Source organism: Nicotiana attenuata, chromosome 3, assembly GCF_001879085.1.
Source record: "Nicotiana attenuata strain UT chromosome 3, NIATTr2, whole genome shotgun sequence".
NCBI classification, from domain to species: Eukaryota; Viridiplantae; Streptophyta; class Magnoliopsida; order Solanales; family Solanaceae; genus Nicotiana; species Nicotiana attenuata.
Genome location: NC_031991.1, coordinates 1 through 11,553, shown reverse-complemented (window position 1 = coordinate 11,553; position 11,553 = coordinate 1). Strand labels below are relative to the sequence as shown.

Sequence of the window (11,553 nt, the reverse complement as noted above, 5' to 3'; positions counted from 1 at the left end):
CGGAATTCCAGTTTTATGATCCTAAAATGCCAAAAAATGAGTAACGGTCATGTCAAGGTAGTGACTATTTTTCATTAGGTCGTTTCTGATATTTTGGTAAAATTTTAGGCTATCCGGGTCTAGTGCCTTAGGCCCATGCAAAAGGCGTGGGCTATAACACACAAAAATCGGAAAATTTAGTGGAATTTCAGTTTTATAGCCCTAAAATGCCAAAAAATGAGGAACGGTAATGGCGGGGCGGTGAATATTATTCCTTAGGTCATTTTGGATTGTTCGGTAAAATTTTAGGCAATCCAGGTCTGGTGGCCCAGGCCTATGTAGAACGCGTTGGCAATAGCACACGAAAATTTGAGAATCGGGCAAAATTCCAGTTTTATGGCCCTAAAATGCCGAAAAATGAGGCGGGGTATTGTTCCGAGATTATTTTTGATGGTCCGGCAAAATTTTAAGCAATATGTGCCTGGTGGCGGAGCCCATGCAGAAGGCGTGGACAGCACACGAAAATATGGGAATCAGGCAGAATTCAAGTTTTATTGCCCTAAAACGCCAAAAAATGAGAAACGGTCATGGCGAAGCAGTGACTATTGTTCCTTAGGTCGTTTTTTATGGTCCGCCAAAATTTTGTGCGATCCGGGTCCAGTCGCCCGGGCCCATGTAGAAGGCGTGTGCTATAGTCCACCCCATTTGTATGAATACGAGCTACCCAATCCGAATCGCCTGAAATTTTGCGTGGTCCTAAATATGACCTAATGAACATGAGATTTCCTCGTTTTTTGGACTTTTTGGGCCAAAAAACTTAAATTCGGGCCGATTATCAAATTATCGTGTGCTATGTCCACGCCATCTGCAAGAATTCGAGCTACCGCTAAAAATTTTCGAGGCCATAAAAATGACTTAATGAACAAAAGTCATGGCTTTGGCATGACCGTTCCTCATTTTTGGGCATTTTAGGGCCAAAAAACTGGAATTCTAGCTTATTTCTAAATTTTCGTATGTTATAGTCCATGCCACCTGCATGAATCCAGATTGCCAAATCCGAATCGCCTATAAATTTGCAGGGCCATCTAAAATGACCTAATGAATAATAGTCATGGCTTCGGCATAACTGTCCCTCGTTTTTGGCATTTTAGGGCTGAGAAACTAGAATTTGGACTGATTTCTAAATTTTTGTGTGCCACGCCATCTGCATGAATCTGGGCTATCGGATTCGAATCGCCTAAAATTTTGCTAGTATGCTAATGAACAATAGTCATGGCTTTGGCGTGATCATTCCACATTTTTTGGCATTTTAGTTCATAAAAGTAAAATTCAGGCCAATTTTTAAATTTTTCGTGCGCTATAGTCCACTAGGGTTGGGCATATATCGGGTAAACTGATAACCCGAACCGTTAATTATTTATTGGGTTATCGGTATCGGGTTATTGGGTTAACGGTTCGGTAACAGTTTAGAATTTTTTACTATTGGGTTATCGGTTCGGGCCTCGGTTTGCCAATTTTGTTAATGGGTTAACCGATAACCCAATAAGAATTAATAAAATTATGACTTTACCCTTAAGTATATACAAATGCTAGGGCTTCAGTTCATTCTCTCCTATTCTTTCTCAACCCCACTTTTCAGTTGCTTCATCTTCATTCTTCATAGACATTACTAGTTACTCCTAGCGTATGTCTTTAGTATACTATATATGAATTCTTCTCTTTTTTGCTTAACTCCAGTGAATTGTCTTTTCTTTTTTGCTTAACTCTAGATAGAGTTATCTTATCGGGTAAACCGATAACCGATCCGATAATGATCGATAACCGATTAACCGATAAACGATAACCGATAACTGATACCTTATCGGTTCGGTTATCGGTTTATCAAATCTGTAAACCGATAACCGATATGCTAAACCGATAATATTCATAACCGAACCGAACCGATCGATGCCCTCCCCTAAGTCCACGTCATCAAAATTTTGGCTTCCTCATGATCGTTCCTCATTTTTTGGCATTTTAGGACCAAAAAACCGGAATTCAGATTTTTAATTTTCGTATGTTATAGTCCATGCCATCAGTATGAATCCGAGCTACTAGATCCGAATCGCCTAAAATTTTGCGTTGCCATCAACAATGACATATGAACAATACTCATGGCTTCGGCATGACCGTTCTTCTTTTTTTGGCATTTTAGGGCCAAAAAATGAAATTCGGGCCGGTTTCCAAATTATCGTGTGTTAAGTCCACGCCATCAGCATGAATCCGGGCTACCGAATTCTTATCGCCTAAAATTTTGCGAGGCCATCAAAAATGATTTAATGAATAAAAGGCATGGCTTTGGTATGAGCGTTCCTCATTTTTGGGCATTTTAGGGCCAAAAAACTGGAATTCTAGCCGATTTCCAAATTTTCGTGTGTTATACCACGCTACCTGCATGAATCCAGGCTACCGGATCCGAATCGCCTAAAATTTTGAGGGGCCATAAAAAATGACCTAATGAACAATAGTCATGGCTTCTGTATGACCGTTCCTCGTTTTTTGGCATTTTACGGCTAAGAAACTGGAATTCGGGCCGATTTCTAAATTTTCGTGTGCTAGTCCACGCCATTTGTATGAATCCGGGCAACTGGATCTCTCCGCTCTTGTCGTACACTCATCAGCATAAATTGGATTCCCTAGCACATTACTGATCCTGCTTAGGATCTCCATCTCCCAACAATTCAGACGCCAATTTGGGAATCTCTGCACTTCCTCATAGAAGTTAAAATCTGGTTCCCATGCCTTGATTACTATCGGTTTGTTTTTTGTTTGGGGCCAGAATATAATACTTCATCTCTGAATAGATTGAAGGAACACAACATTGGCCTCTTTGGGTCATATTTACTTCGAATAAGAACACATGCAAGATTTGCCCATAGAATGAAGATAGCAGCACGTTTTGCTAGTCCTGAAAAACTTATGAACAATTGAACAACACAGACAAGTTTTGCTAATCCGACACGACCTATGAACAATTTAACAAGATAAGTAGAATGAAGATAGTACTAAGTCTTATCAGTTCGGCAAAACTATGTGAATAATTGAACAACAGGGGCAAGTTTTGCCGACCTATGTCGGCAAAGGTACGTAGTAGTTGGAGTATATACTTAACATTGTTCAATACAATTACAGGAATCAGAGTTTAACACTTCTTCAGTTGAACTATACTTCAATATTTGTTATAGGACCTTTAAACCAATGCCTAGCACTGAAAAACCATGAAGAAAGAAGAAGAATAAGAAGGCCACCAACTGCAACAGGAGTATAATTGAGAGTTTGATCTGTAATAGGGTAAGCAACAGGCAAAGAAAAGAGCACAGAGATGACTGCAACCCACAACACTGCGATCCAACCAACAACGACCCCATAGCGCCCCAAGTTGAACGGTCCTGGAGTGAAAGACTTTCGAGCCAGAGTCACTCTGAATAAGGATGGCAAGGCATACGCGATATATAGCCCGATTGTTGCTATTGATGTCATCGCTTGAAATGCTACCAAGCTTCCAAGAGACTTTAATATGAAACCACCACACCAAAAAAAGTAGCATAGTATTATATTAGCATTTGGAAGGGAGTGAAATAAACAGAACAGACTTAGTAAAACTTTTCTATAACATCCTCGTTTGTTTAGGATATTTTTTGGCTGTTATATCGAAATGCTGTTATAGAGAACATGTATCATAACATAAAATGAAAAATTACTTTCAAAGAAATCTTGTCCGTTAGAGTGAACTGCTGTTATAGAGAAGTTTGACTGTATATGATAATAATCAGGAGTCGTACCGTCAATGCCATGCAAAATGCTATAACCGCAGACATCCAGACTGCATTTATTGGAACCTCCTGGTCGTTTACTTTGCGCCAGAATGGCGAAAATGGCATTGCTCCGTCTCGGGAGAATGCATAAGCCATCCTGCAAACAATATTTTCCTAATTTATGTCTAGTCTCAAGAGAGCTTGCTTGAATGATACAAAGGATATATAATTACCTAGAGTTGCTAGTCAGTGAGCTCATGCCACAGAAGAATATAGCAACAGCAATTACGCCTAAGCAAAGAATTCCACCAACACCACTACCAAATCTGTTCTTGAATGCATCATAAAATATTTGTGCAATCGCATAACCACCCGCGTCGTTGTTTTTACTCAACAGATGAGGTATGTCAGTAACTGCAAATGTTATACCAAGTATATATGCCCATCCAACAAGTAGTGATATGCCAATAGCACATACAATTCCTTTTGGCCCATTTGTATCTGCATCTTTTGTTTCCTCTGTCTGCAAAAAGAAGTGATCAGAGGCAACACAAATGAAAAACCACTTTGAAGAGACAATGACAGAGCGGGGTGTAATTGAGTGACAGATTGATCGGCGACGGGACGAAAAATAAAACTTTACAATAGCTTTTTCGTAGACAACGGAACAAAGAACGAAACTTTACGACAGCTTTTTCATAGATGTTCACTTGCATCATATCATCTTCAACCAACCTTTGAACTCAAATCATGAACATCCCTGTGCACGCACGCACGCCTGTCACCTAGCATATGCGTCACCCCAAGTGGTAGATTGATCGCCAACGGATAAAGAACCAACCTTTACGACAACTTTTTTGTAAGATGTTCACTTGCATCCAGAGGCGGATCCGGGATTTAAATTTTACTGGTTCAAATTCCCAATTTTATCACATCTCATCTAATTTAATGGGTTCAAAATTTATTATTTGCACATATTTAATAATTTTTTGAGCAAAAATACAGGGTATGAGCAAAAGTTATTGGTTCAGTTGAACCCATAACTTCTACACTGCATCCGCCTCTGCTTGCATCACATCATCTTCAACCAATCTCAACCCAAGAAGCCCATGGGATCCGCTCTATAGATACCATCAAATCCCAGTGGATAATATCAACTACTTTGCGTTGCATCTATTATGGTTATCTCATATCTCCCTTTGTCTTTTGTATGATTTTGCTTACTAAAAATTTTCTCAAAATAATACATGATCATTAGGTCTTAAAAGAGATGTTGCAGCATTCAGATGACATGCTATCTTTGATCGACAACAACAACAACAACCCAGTGAAATCCCATATGTGGGATCTGGGGAGGGTCCTTACCCCTACCTTGAGAAAGTAGAGAGGCTGTTTCCGATAGACCTTTCTTTCATCGATAGAGAAGTCAATTTTAGAAAGAAAAAGGACTCACCATATGAGCAGAAGCATCATAACCTAACAATGTATACTGGCTCATGAGAAGTCCAAGAACAAAGATGTAGACTTTATTGCCAATACCACCTTCATTTTCAGTATTGAAGTTAGTGAATACAAATTTAGCGTTGGCTCGTTCAGTTGCAACAGCAGGAATCAGTATCATAAGAACAAAAACACCTGCAATATTCCTCAACTCTATCAATCAGAGCTCATAGAAGGCACAATGTTAGCTGTCATATATAGATAAAGAATAAGTTGGATTTACTATATATGAAATTATAGTAGTACCTAAAACATTCCAAGCAGCAGCAAGTTGTCCAAAGAAGGATAACCAATAGATAGGAAGACTATTCAAAATAGCATGTAAGAGGAGAATTGCAGCATGTAAGGCAATAACAACATATTTAGAGGCCTGATATCCACCTCCATTCACTCCACCTGTGCTAAGGAGTATTATCACTTGAAGGAATTGTGCCAATGAATAATCTACACTTGTTGTGACTGCCCACTGCAATCAACAATAACCATGCTTCAGTCCGAAACAAGTTGGGGTCGGCTATATGAATCCTCACTTTTCCATTGAAACTCAACTCATGTCATCATCAGACAAATAAAATAGTGAAAAATAAGCCACATATATATGAAAAAAAGGACAGCCCGGTGCACTAAGCTCCCGCTATGAGCGGGATCCGGGAAAGGGCCGAACCACAAGGGTCTATTGTATACATCCTTACCCTGCATTTTCGCAAGGGCTGTTTCCACGGCTTGAACTCCTGACCTCTTGGTCACATGGCAACAACTTTATCAGTTACGCCAAGGCTCCCTTTCGGCGGCGAATAGCAGCATGGGCAAAGCACTCTGCTACGGCGAGCAGAGGATATATATATGCGCGTGTGTGTATGTGGGGGGGGGGGGGGGGTTTATAATAATAATAACAATATTAGAAGTTCTCTAACAAGATTAAAACCTATTCCCGACTAGTAGATATCACCGACATGGATTTTTTTTCGTCCATTATGTCCTTTCTTCAAATAAGTCTGCAGAGCGATTATATATTAGAGTTGCTATATTGCTATCTGAATTGACCTGGTTAGACAGTAGACACTACAACTAAAGAAGTGTGAACTGCATGTTAGAGCAATATTTACTGAGTATTTCTTCTTTATACCTGACCAACAATGTTGAACCTGCAAAATGGATTGAAAGAAAGACAGTTTACTGTAGGAAGCAATATGTGTTGGGACAAAACTTAAAGTAGAAAATCATCCATCTTACAGGATTTTCTACCCGGGGGGTCCGGGGAAGGGCCGTACCACAACGATCTATTGTACGCAGCCTTACCCTGCATTTCTGCAAGAGGCTGTTTCCACGGCTCGAACTCGTAACCTCCTGGTTACATGGCAGCAACTTTACCAGTTACGCCAAGACTCCCTCCATATATGACATGATTTACTTAAATTTAGACTAGAAAAGTAATTAATTAGTGAAAATAATTGAGAATTAATTACCAGCCAGTGATCCAAGAAGCAAAAGGAGCCCAAGTTGGACCAGCAAGCATAGCACTCCAATAATAAAGACCACCAGAAGTTGGATAAGATGAACAAATCTCAGCCATTGAAAAACCAACAACCATAGTAAATGAACCAGCAATTAACCATCCATATACATAAGAAATTGGCCCACCAAAACTTAATCCAGTTCCAAACAATGTGTTTAAACCAGTAAGCACTGATATTATAGAAAATGAAAATGCAAAGTTCGATAACACCCTGCAAAAAAATTCCAAAATCAATGTCAGTCGCATATTTATGTGACTATAAATGATCTCATTAAGGATAAAATGAAACATTTTAGGAAAATATGACATTCTTTGTAAATATACTAAAAAGAAAAGTATGACATGTAAACTGAAACGAAGGGATTATTAATATGAAGGCGGGGTTTTACGAAAGATCGCGCTTGAGTTCTTGTTTGTAGCCAAGTTCGTGAAGACGTGCATGGCCTGAATCAATGGCACTCTTATTGCATTCTTCAATATTCATACTTATTTTCCTTCAAATTTTTCTAAGAGAGGGACTACAGGCGAAGCAGCTAGGAAGAAGTGTAACGAACGAGAGTTGTTGAAACGGGCGTATTAGAAGATCAATCGGCCAAAATAACCATGAGCAGATGGGAGCATGGACAAGGAAATTATATGGTGAGGTTTTGTGGTTTTGGTTGTTAGTGATATTTGTATAAAGAGTTGAGTATGGACAAGGCAATTATAGCCACTGAAAACGCAATAAGCGGGCCATTCTTTATTTATTACATTTCACTAAGTGACAACTGACAAGGTGACACTAATCTTTTGTTTTCTCCTTCTTTTTGCCCCCCATTATGTGCAGAATTTTATTTTCCTTTATTATGATTTAAAGAAGTCTTAAAAAGGAATTGAAAACTTTTTAAATTTGTGTTCTTAAACATGATTAATTTTCGTACCGCTATAAGACTTATTAACGGTAAAATAAGAAAATTTAAATTTTAAAATCTAGAAAAGAAACAGTCTTGTTGCAATGAACTAATAAAAAACATTACCCATTTATTGAAATGGAGGGAGTCTAATTGAAGCAATAATCGTCGTCTACTCGTCTTTCTTTATACACGCTCAAGTGTCCTTCGCTAGAAAATTACATAATATTGCTAGATAAAATTTTTTGCTTTATGTATATTTTCTATGTGTTGACGATTTTCTCAATGTATTTAACTTTTTATATTTTAAAACCTCTTAGTGAAAATCTTAGTTCCTCCACTAAGGACAAGTAGTTGATATTTGAAATGGTTTTGCCACAAAAACTAAAGTCAACTAATATAGAAAAGATGAAGATGTTAGGTTAGTATTCTCAAAAAAAGGAAAGAATTTGACAAAGCTATATAACCTTCCAATGTACATATATAACAAAGATATATGGAAGAACACTCTTCCTAGAAAAGGAAATATAACTATTGGCTCTGTTTAGTTGTAGTGCAAAGAAGGTCCAAAGAAATAATAAAATTCCAACAGTCGTAAAAATAAGCCATTTCACAACTTGGCTCCAGTTATCCCCTTTGAATGTCATCACTATGAACTCTGGTAATCGAATACAAGAACAACAAGCTATCTGGGGGAAAAAATTCAATGAGATTAATAATATCTCAAGCTTAAACCGGGACATAAAAATAAACGCCTAAGAGTACTAGAACACTGTCCCTAGTTTCTCAGCTGTATTACCAGCTCTTTTCAGAAGCAAAACAAATATAAAGATGTGGCGGGGCTATTACAGAGACCTGAAAGGGAACTCGAAAAACCAAGGATTATGTAGCAACTAAATCAGGAGTTTCAGCCTCCACAGATAACAAAGCCGTGTGTACTTTATCCACCCAATTGTCTAGCCGATCCCTCAATGACTTGATTTGGGGAATTCCCAAAACTCTTGGTTGCACCCAGGAAACATGAACTGTCCCTTCGACTTGATCAATTATTCCCTCAATGAGATGCACCTACAGGAGGACAACATTAAACCAACCGTGAGAAAGACATGAACTACAAAAGAAGACGACATGCAGCATCAAGACTGCCCAAGTAGAAAGTTCAGGGGACTTGGGAAAAGTACAAAAATTCAGGATGAGTGTTAATTGCTAATTACTAACATGTCTATCGTTTGCATTAGGATTCGCAAAACCCAACATAAAAACTAGAGTTAACTAATATAGAAAGATGAAGAACTTAGGTTACTATTCTCATAAAAGGAAAGAGTTATGACAAATCTATGCAAGATGAAATAGTGATGGGAAGGGAAAGGAAAAGTATGAATACAACACTGAACAATAAACATCCAACAGCATCTTCCCTCCTACTTTTTCAATAAATGGCCTAACCAAGTACATATATAACAAAGATATCTGGAAGAACACTCCTCCTAGAAAAAGAAATGTACAATCTCACATTCTATATGCAAATCCAAAAGATCAAGCATTTTTATCATCTCAGATAAGACTGTATTAGTACTAGGAAAAAGTATCGAAGAACTGCCCAAATGGAGGAACTTGCACTCATTGCTTAAATTAGTTCGGGAGAATAGCAAAAACAAAAAACATAAGGGCAAACGGATATGTTTCTCAACCCATAGAAAAACAGAAGATGCTGATATCAATTAATACAACAAAAGATGCACATTTACTGTGCCGTCATGAATGAAGGAAGTTGGTGAGAATAACAGAGGTTAAATTCTAATTTAACTAAAAAGAACTTACAGAAAGGCTCTTCATGAGTAGATATTCTACATCCTCCACATTTAACTTTGTGCGCTCTGCAATCACACTCAGAGGAATAGTTCTATCGTCTGCTGGGCGACTGCATGCAAATGTATTGTCCAAAGCTTTAGTATCAATCCTAATGGCATAAGTAAATAAAACTCCATTATCTGCGAAACTGACACAGTACCTGAAGATAATTTCCATCAAGCAGAGAATGTTGACCTTCTCGAGAAGCTTTTTCTCATTCTGCACCAATGCTGGTTGAGCACTCAAAGCAGCTTGATGGACATGGCATATTTGTTGGTATCGAACCAAATCACCGGTGTTAAAGGCTTCAAGAATATAATAGAGCCACTCAACCTTAGTCCCTACCAGACTCTGTATCTGTAACAAATTAGAATAAGTCATGATAGATTGAACATACAGAGTCTTTTCAGCACATAAATTTAGTCCATCCCACGCAACTGAAGCCAATATATTGGATAAAAAGGAATTTATTGAGATTTCAGTGAGTTCTCAGATACAGTACCTTAGTAGTTAGTTTATTGTCAGTTTGATTCGGATATCTCTTAATCCTTGTATACATGGTCTCAACCTTCCCCCATACAATATCAAATGCCTTACGAGAAGGGAAATTCCATCCATCCATATAAATTATGCACTAAAACTCAGAAAACTAAGTAGAAAGAGATGGCTATTTGGGACCATTAGAGGAATACGGTGGAGCCAATGAGAAGAACTATATTTCTACAAAAGCAAGAAAAAGTAAGGCCGGCAATGACTAGGGCACAATTTTGCATCCATACGTATTGGGTCAACATTATACTTACTCCAGGACCAACATCGTCACCAATAGGGCCGACTCTTACTTTGTAGAAAGAATCCAATACTTGTTTTTTTGTTTTCGCCCCAGAAGGTTTGAGGGGGTAGGGGGAGAAAAGTTGCAGATACATAGTGGAGGTCCAACTATCTTGTTTAATTGTTCTCAGCAGTGAACAAAAAAGTAGAAGCAGACTCATAAGGAAGGTCCAATAATCATGTTTAGGAGTTTCCAGAAGTGAGTTGAAACCCTTGGAGCGAGAGACAAAAAGACAGAAAAAAACAGAAAAACAGACGATCCTGCTTACTGCGGCTCCCTATTCATACTACAGACGACAACACGATAAGACCTGAAGACATATTCTGACAGCTGGGAAGGACACCAATAGTACATTCCTTGAATGGGCAGTCCACTTAGCCATTTCCACATGAAAGAAGCGTTAGCAGATAATTTCCAGCGACTTGAACATAACTATAGCGCATGGAAAGCACAGAAAAAAAAAGATGGAATCTGTCAAATAAACTTACAATCGGATGAGCAAGTAGTTCTCCAAAGTTGTATATGTTGTCTCCCAGCAATGCTGACAGGGACAAATCGAAAGCCAAATCCTAAACAAAATAGAAGAAACAATAACAGTTTTCAGATGCATTATAATTAAAAGACTGAAATTGCAGAAAGTAGTAAAATCAAATAAACAACGAACAAGTATCTCTACTCAAAGGCTGAAGCAGCTGTTAGAAAAGAACACCTCAACGCTGATACAATAAGCAATTAAACAATAACGCTTTCCTTTTTTCAGCATTTGATTGATTAGCAACTGTCGAAGTACTGAATCAATGCTTAATCACATAGCACTGTGACGTCTCTGACTTAATACGAGGATGTATGGGTCAATCATGAAGAATCTATGCAGAACTTGGGAATGATGAAGAGCATATTAGAGAATTTAGATCCAATAGCAAATCATTATAAAAAAATTAAAACGAAGACCTTCAAAAGATTCACTAAACTGTGCAAAGCTTCCTCTGTTAGGAAAAAAAGAGATCATTCCTTTACCCATCCTTCGAGATGATACTGCAGTCAAGGATGAGAAGACATCACCGTCCATCTCTACTCTTAAATACAGACTAAATACTCGGAGACACAGCAAACTGTGTCCACAATTATAAGCTTTTCTAACAGCTCTTTCCTAGAGAAAATATCACATTTTGGGTGGTGGTGGGGGGGGAG

At 38.2% G+C, this 11,553-nt stretch overlaps 2 protein-coding genes across 3 annotated transcripts; both read right to left on the bottom strand.

Annotated features, from left to right (window-relative positions):
• Window positions 3,004–7,449, bottom strand: LOC109223164 (amino-acid permease BAT1 homolog). Of its 2 annotated transcripts, XM_019387370.1 has the most exons (9): window positions 7,179–7,449; window positions 6,740–7,000; window positions 6,400–6,418; window positions 6,227–6,268; window positions 5,520–5,739; window positions 5,227–5,408; window positions 4,007–4,296; window positions 3,801–3,930; window positions 3,004–3,528 (listed from the first exon to the last, which is right to left on the bottom strand). In XM_019387370.1, exons 1-9 carry the CDS (start codon window positions 7,271–7,273, stop codon window positions 3,181–3,183), a joined length of 1,587 nt encoding a protein of 528 aa, XP_019242915.1. In that variant the 5' UTR covers window positions 7,274–7,449; the 3' UTR covers window positions 3,004–3,180. The 2 variants fall into 2 exon arrangements, with proteins under 2 accessions (XP_019242915.1, XP_019242916.1); XM_019387371.1 differs by lacking the exon at window positions 6,227–6,268.
• On the bottom strand, window positions 8,175–10,837 carry LOC109223163 (26S proteasome non-ATPase regulatory subunit 13 homolog B-like). The gene is made up of 4 exons (XM_019387369.1): window positions 10,033–10,837; window positions 9,691–9,887; window positions 9,501–9,600; window positions 8,175–8,747 (listed from the first exon to the last, which is right to left on the bottom strand). Exons 1-4 carry the CDS (start codon window positions 10,150–10,152, stop codon window positions 8,562–8,564), a joined length of 603 nt encoding a protein of 200 aa, XP_019242914.1. The 5' UTR covers window positions 10,153–10,837; the 3' UTR covers window positions 8,175–8,561.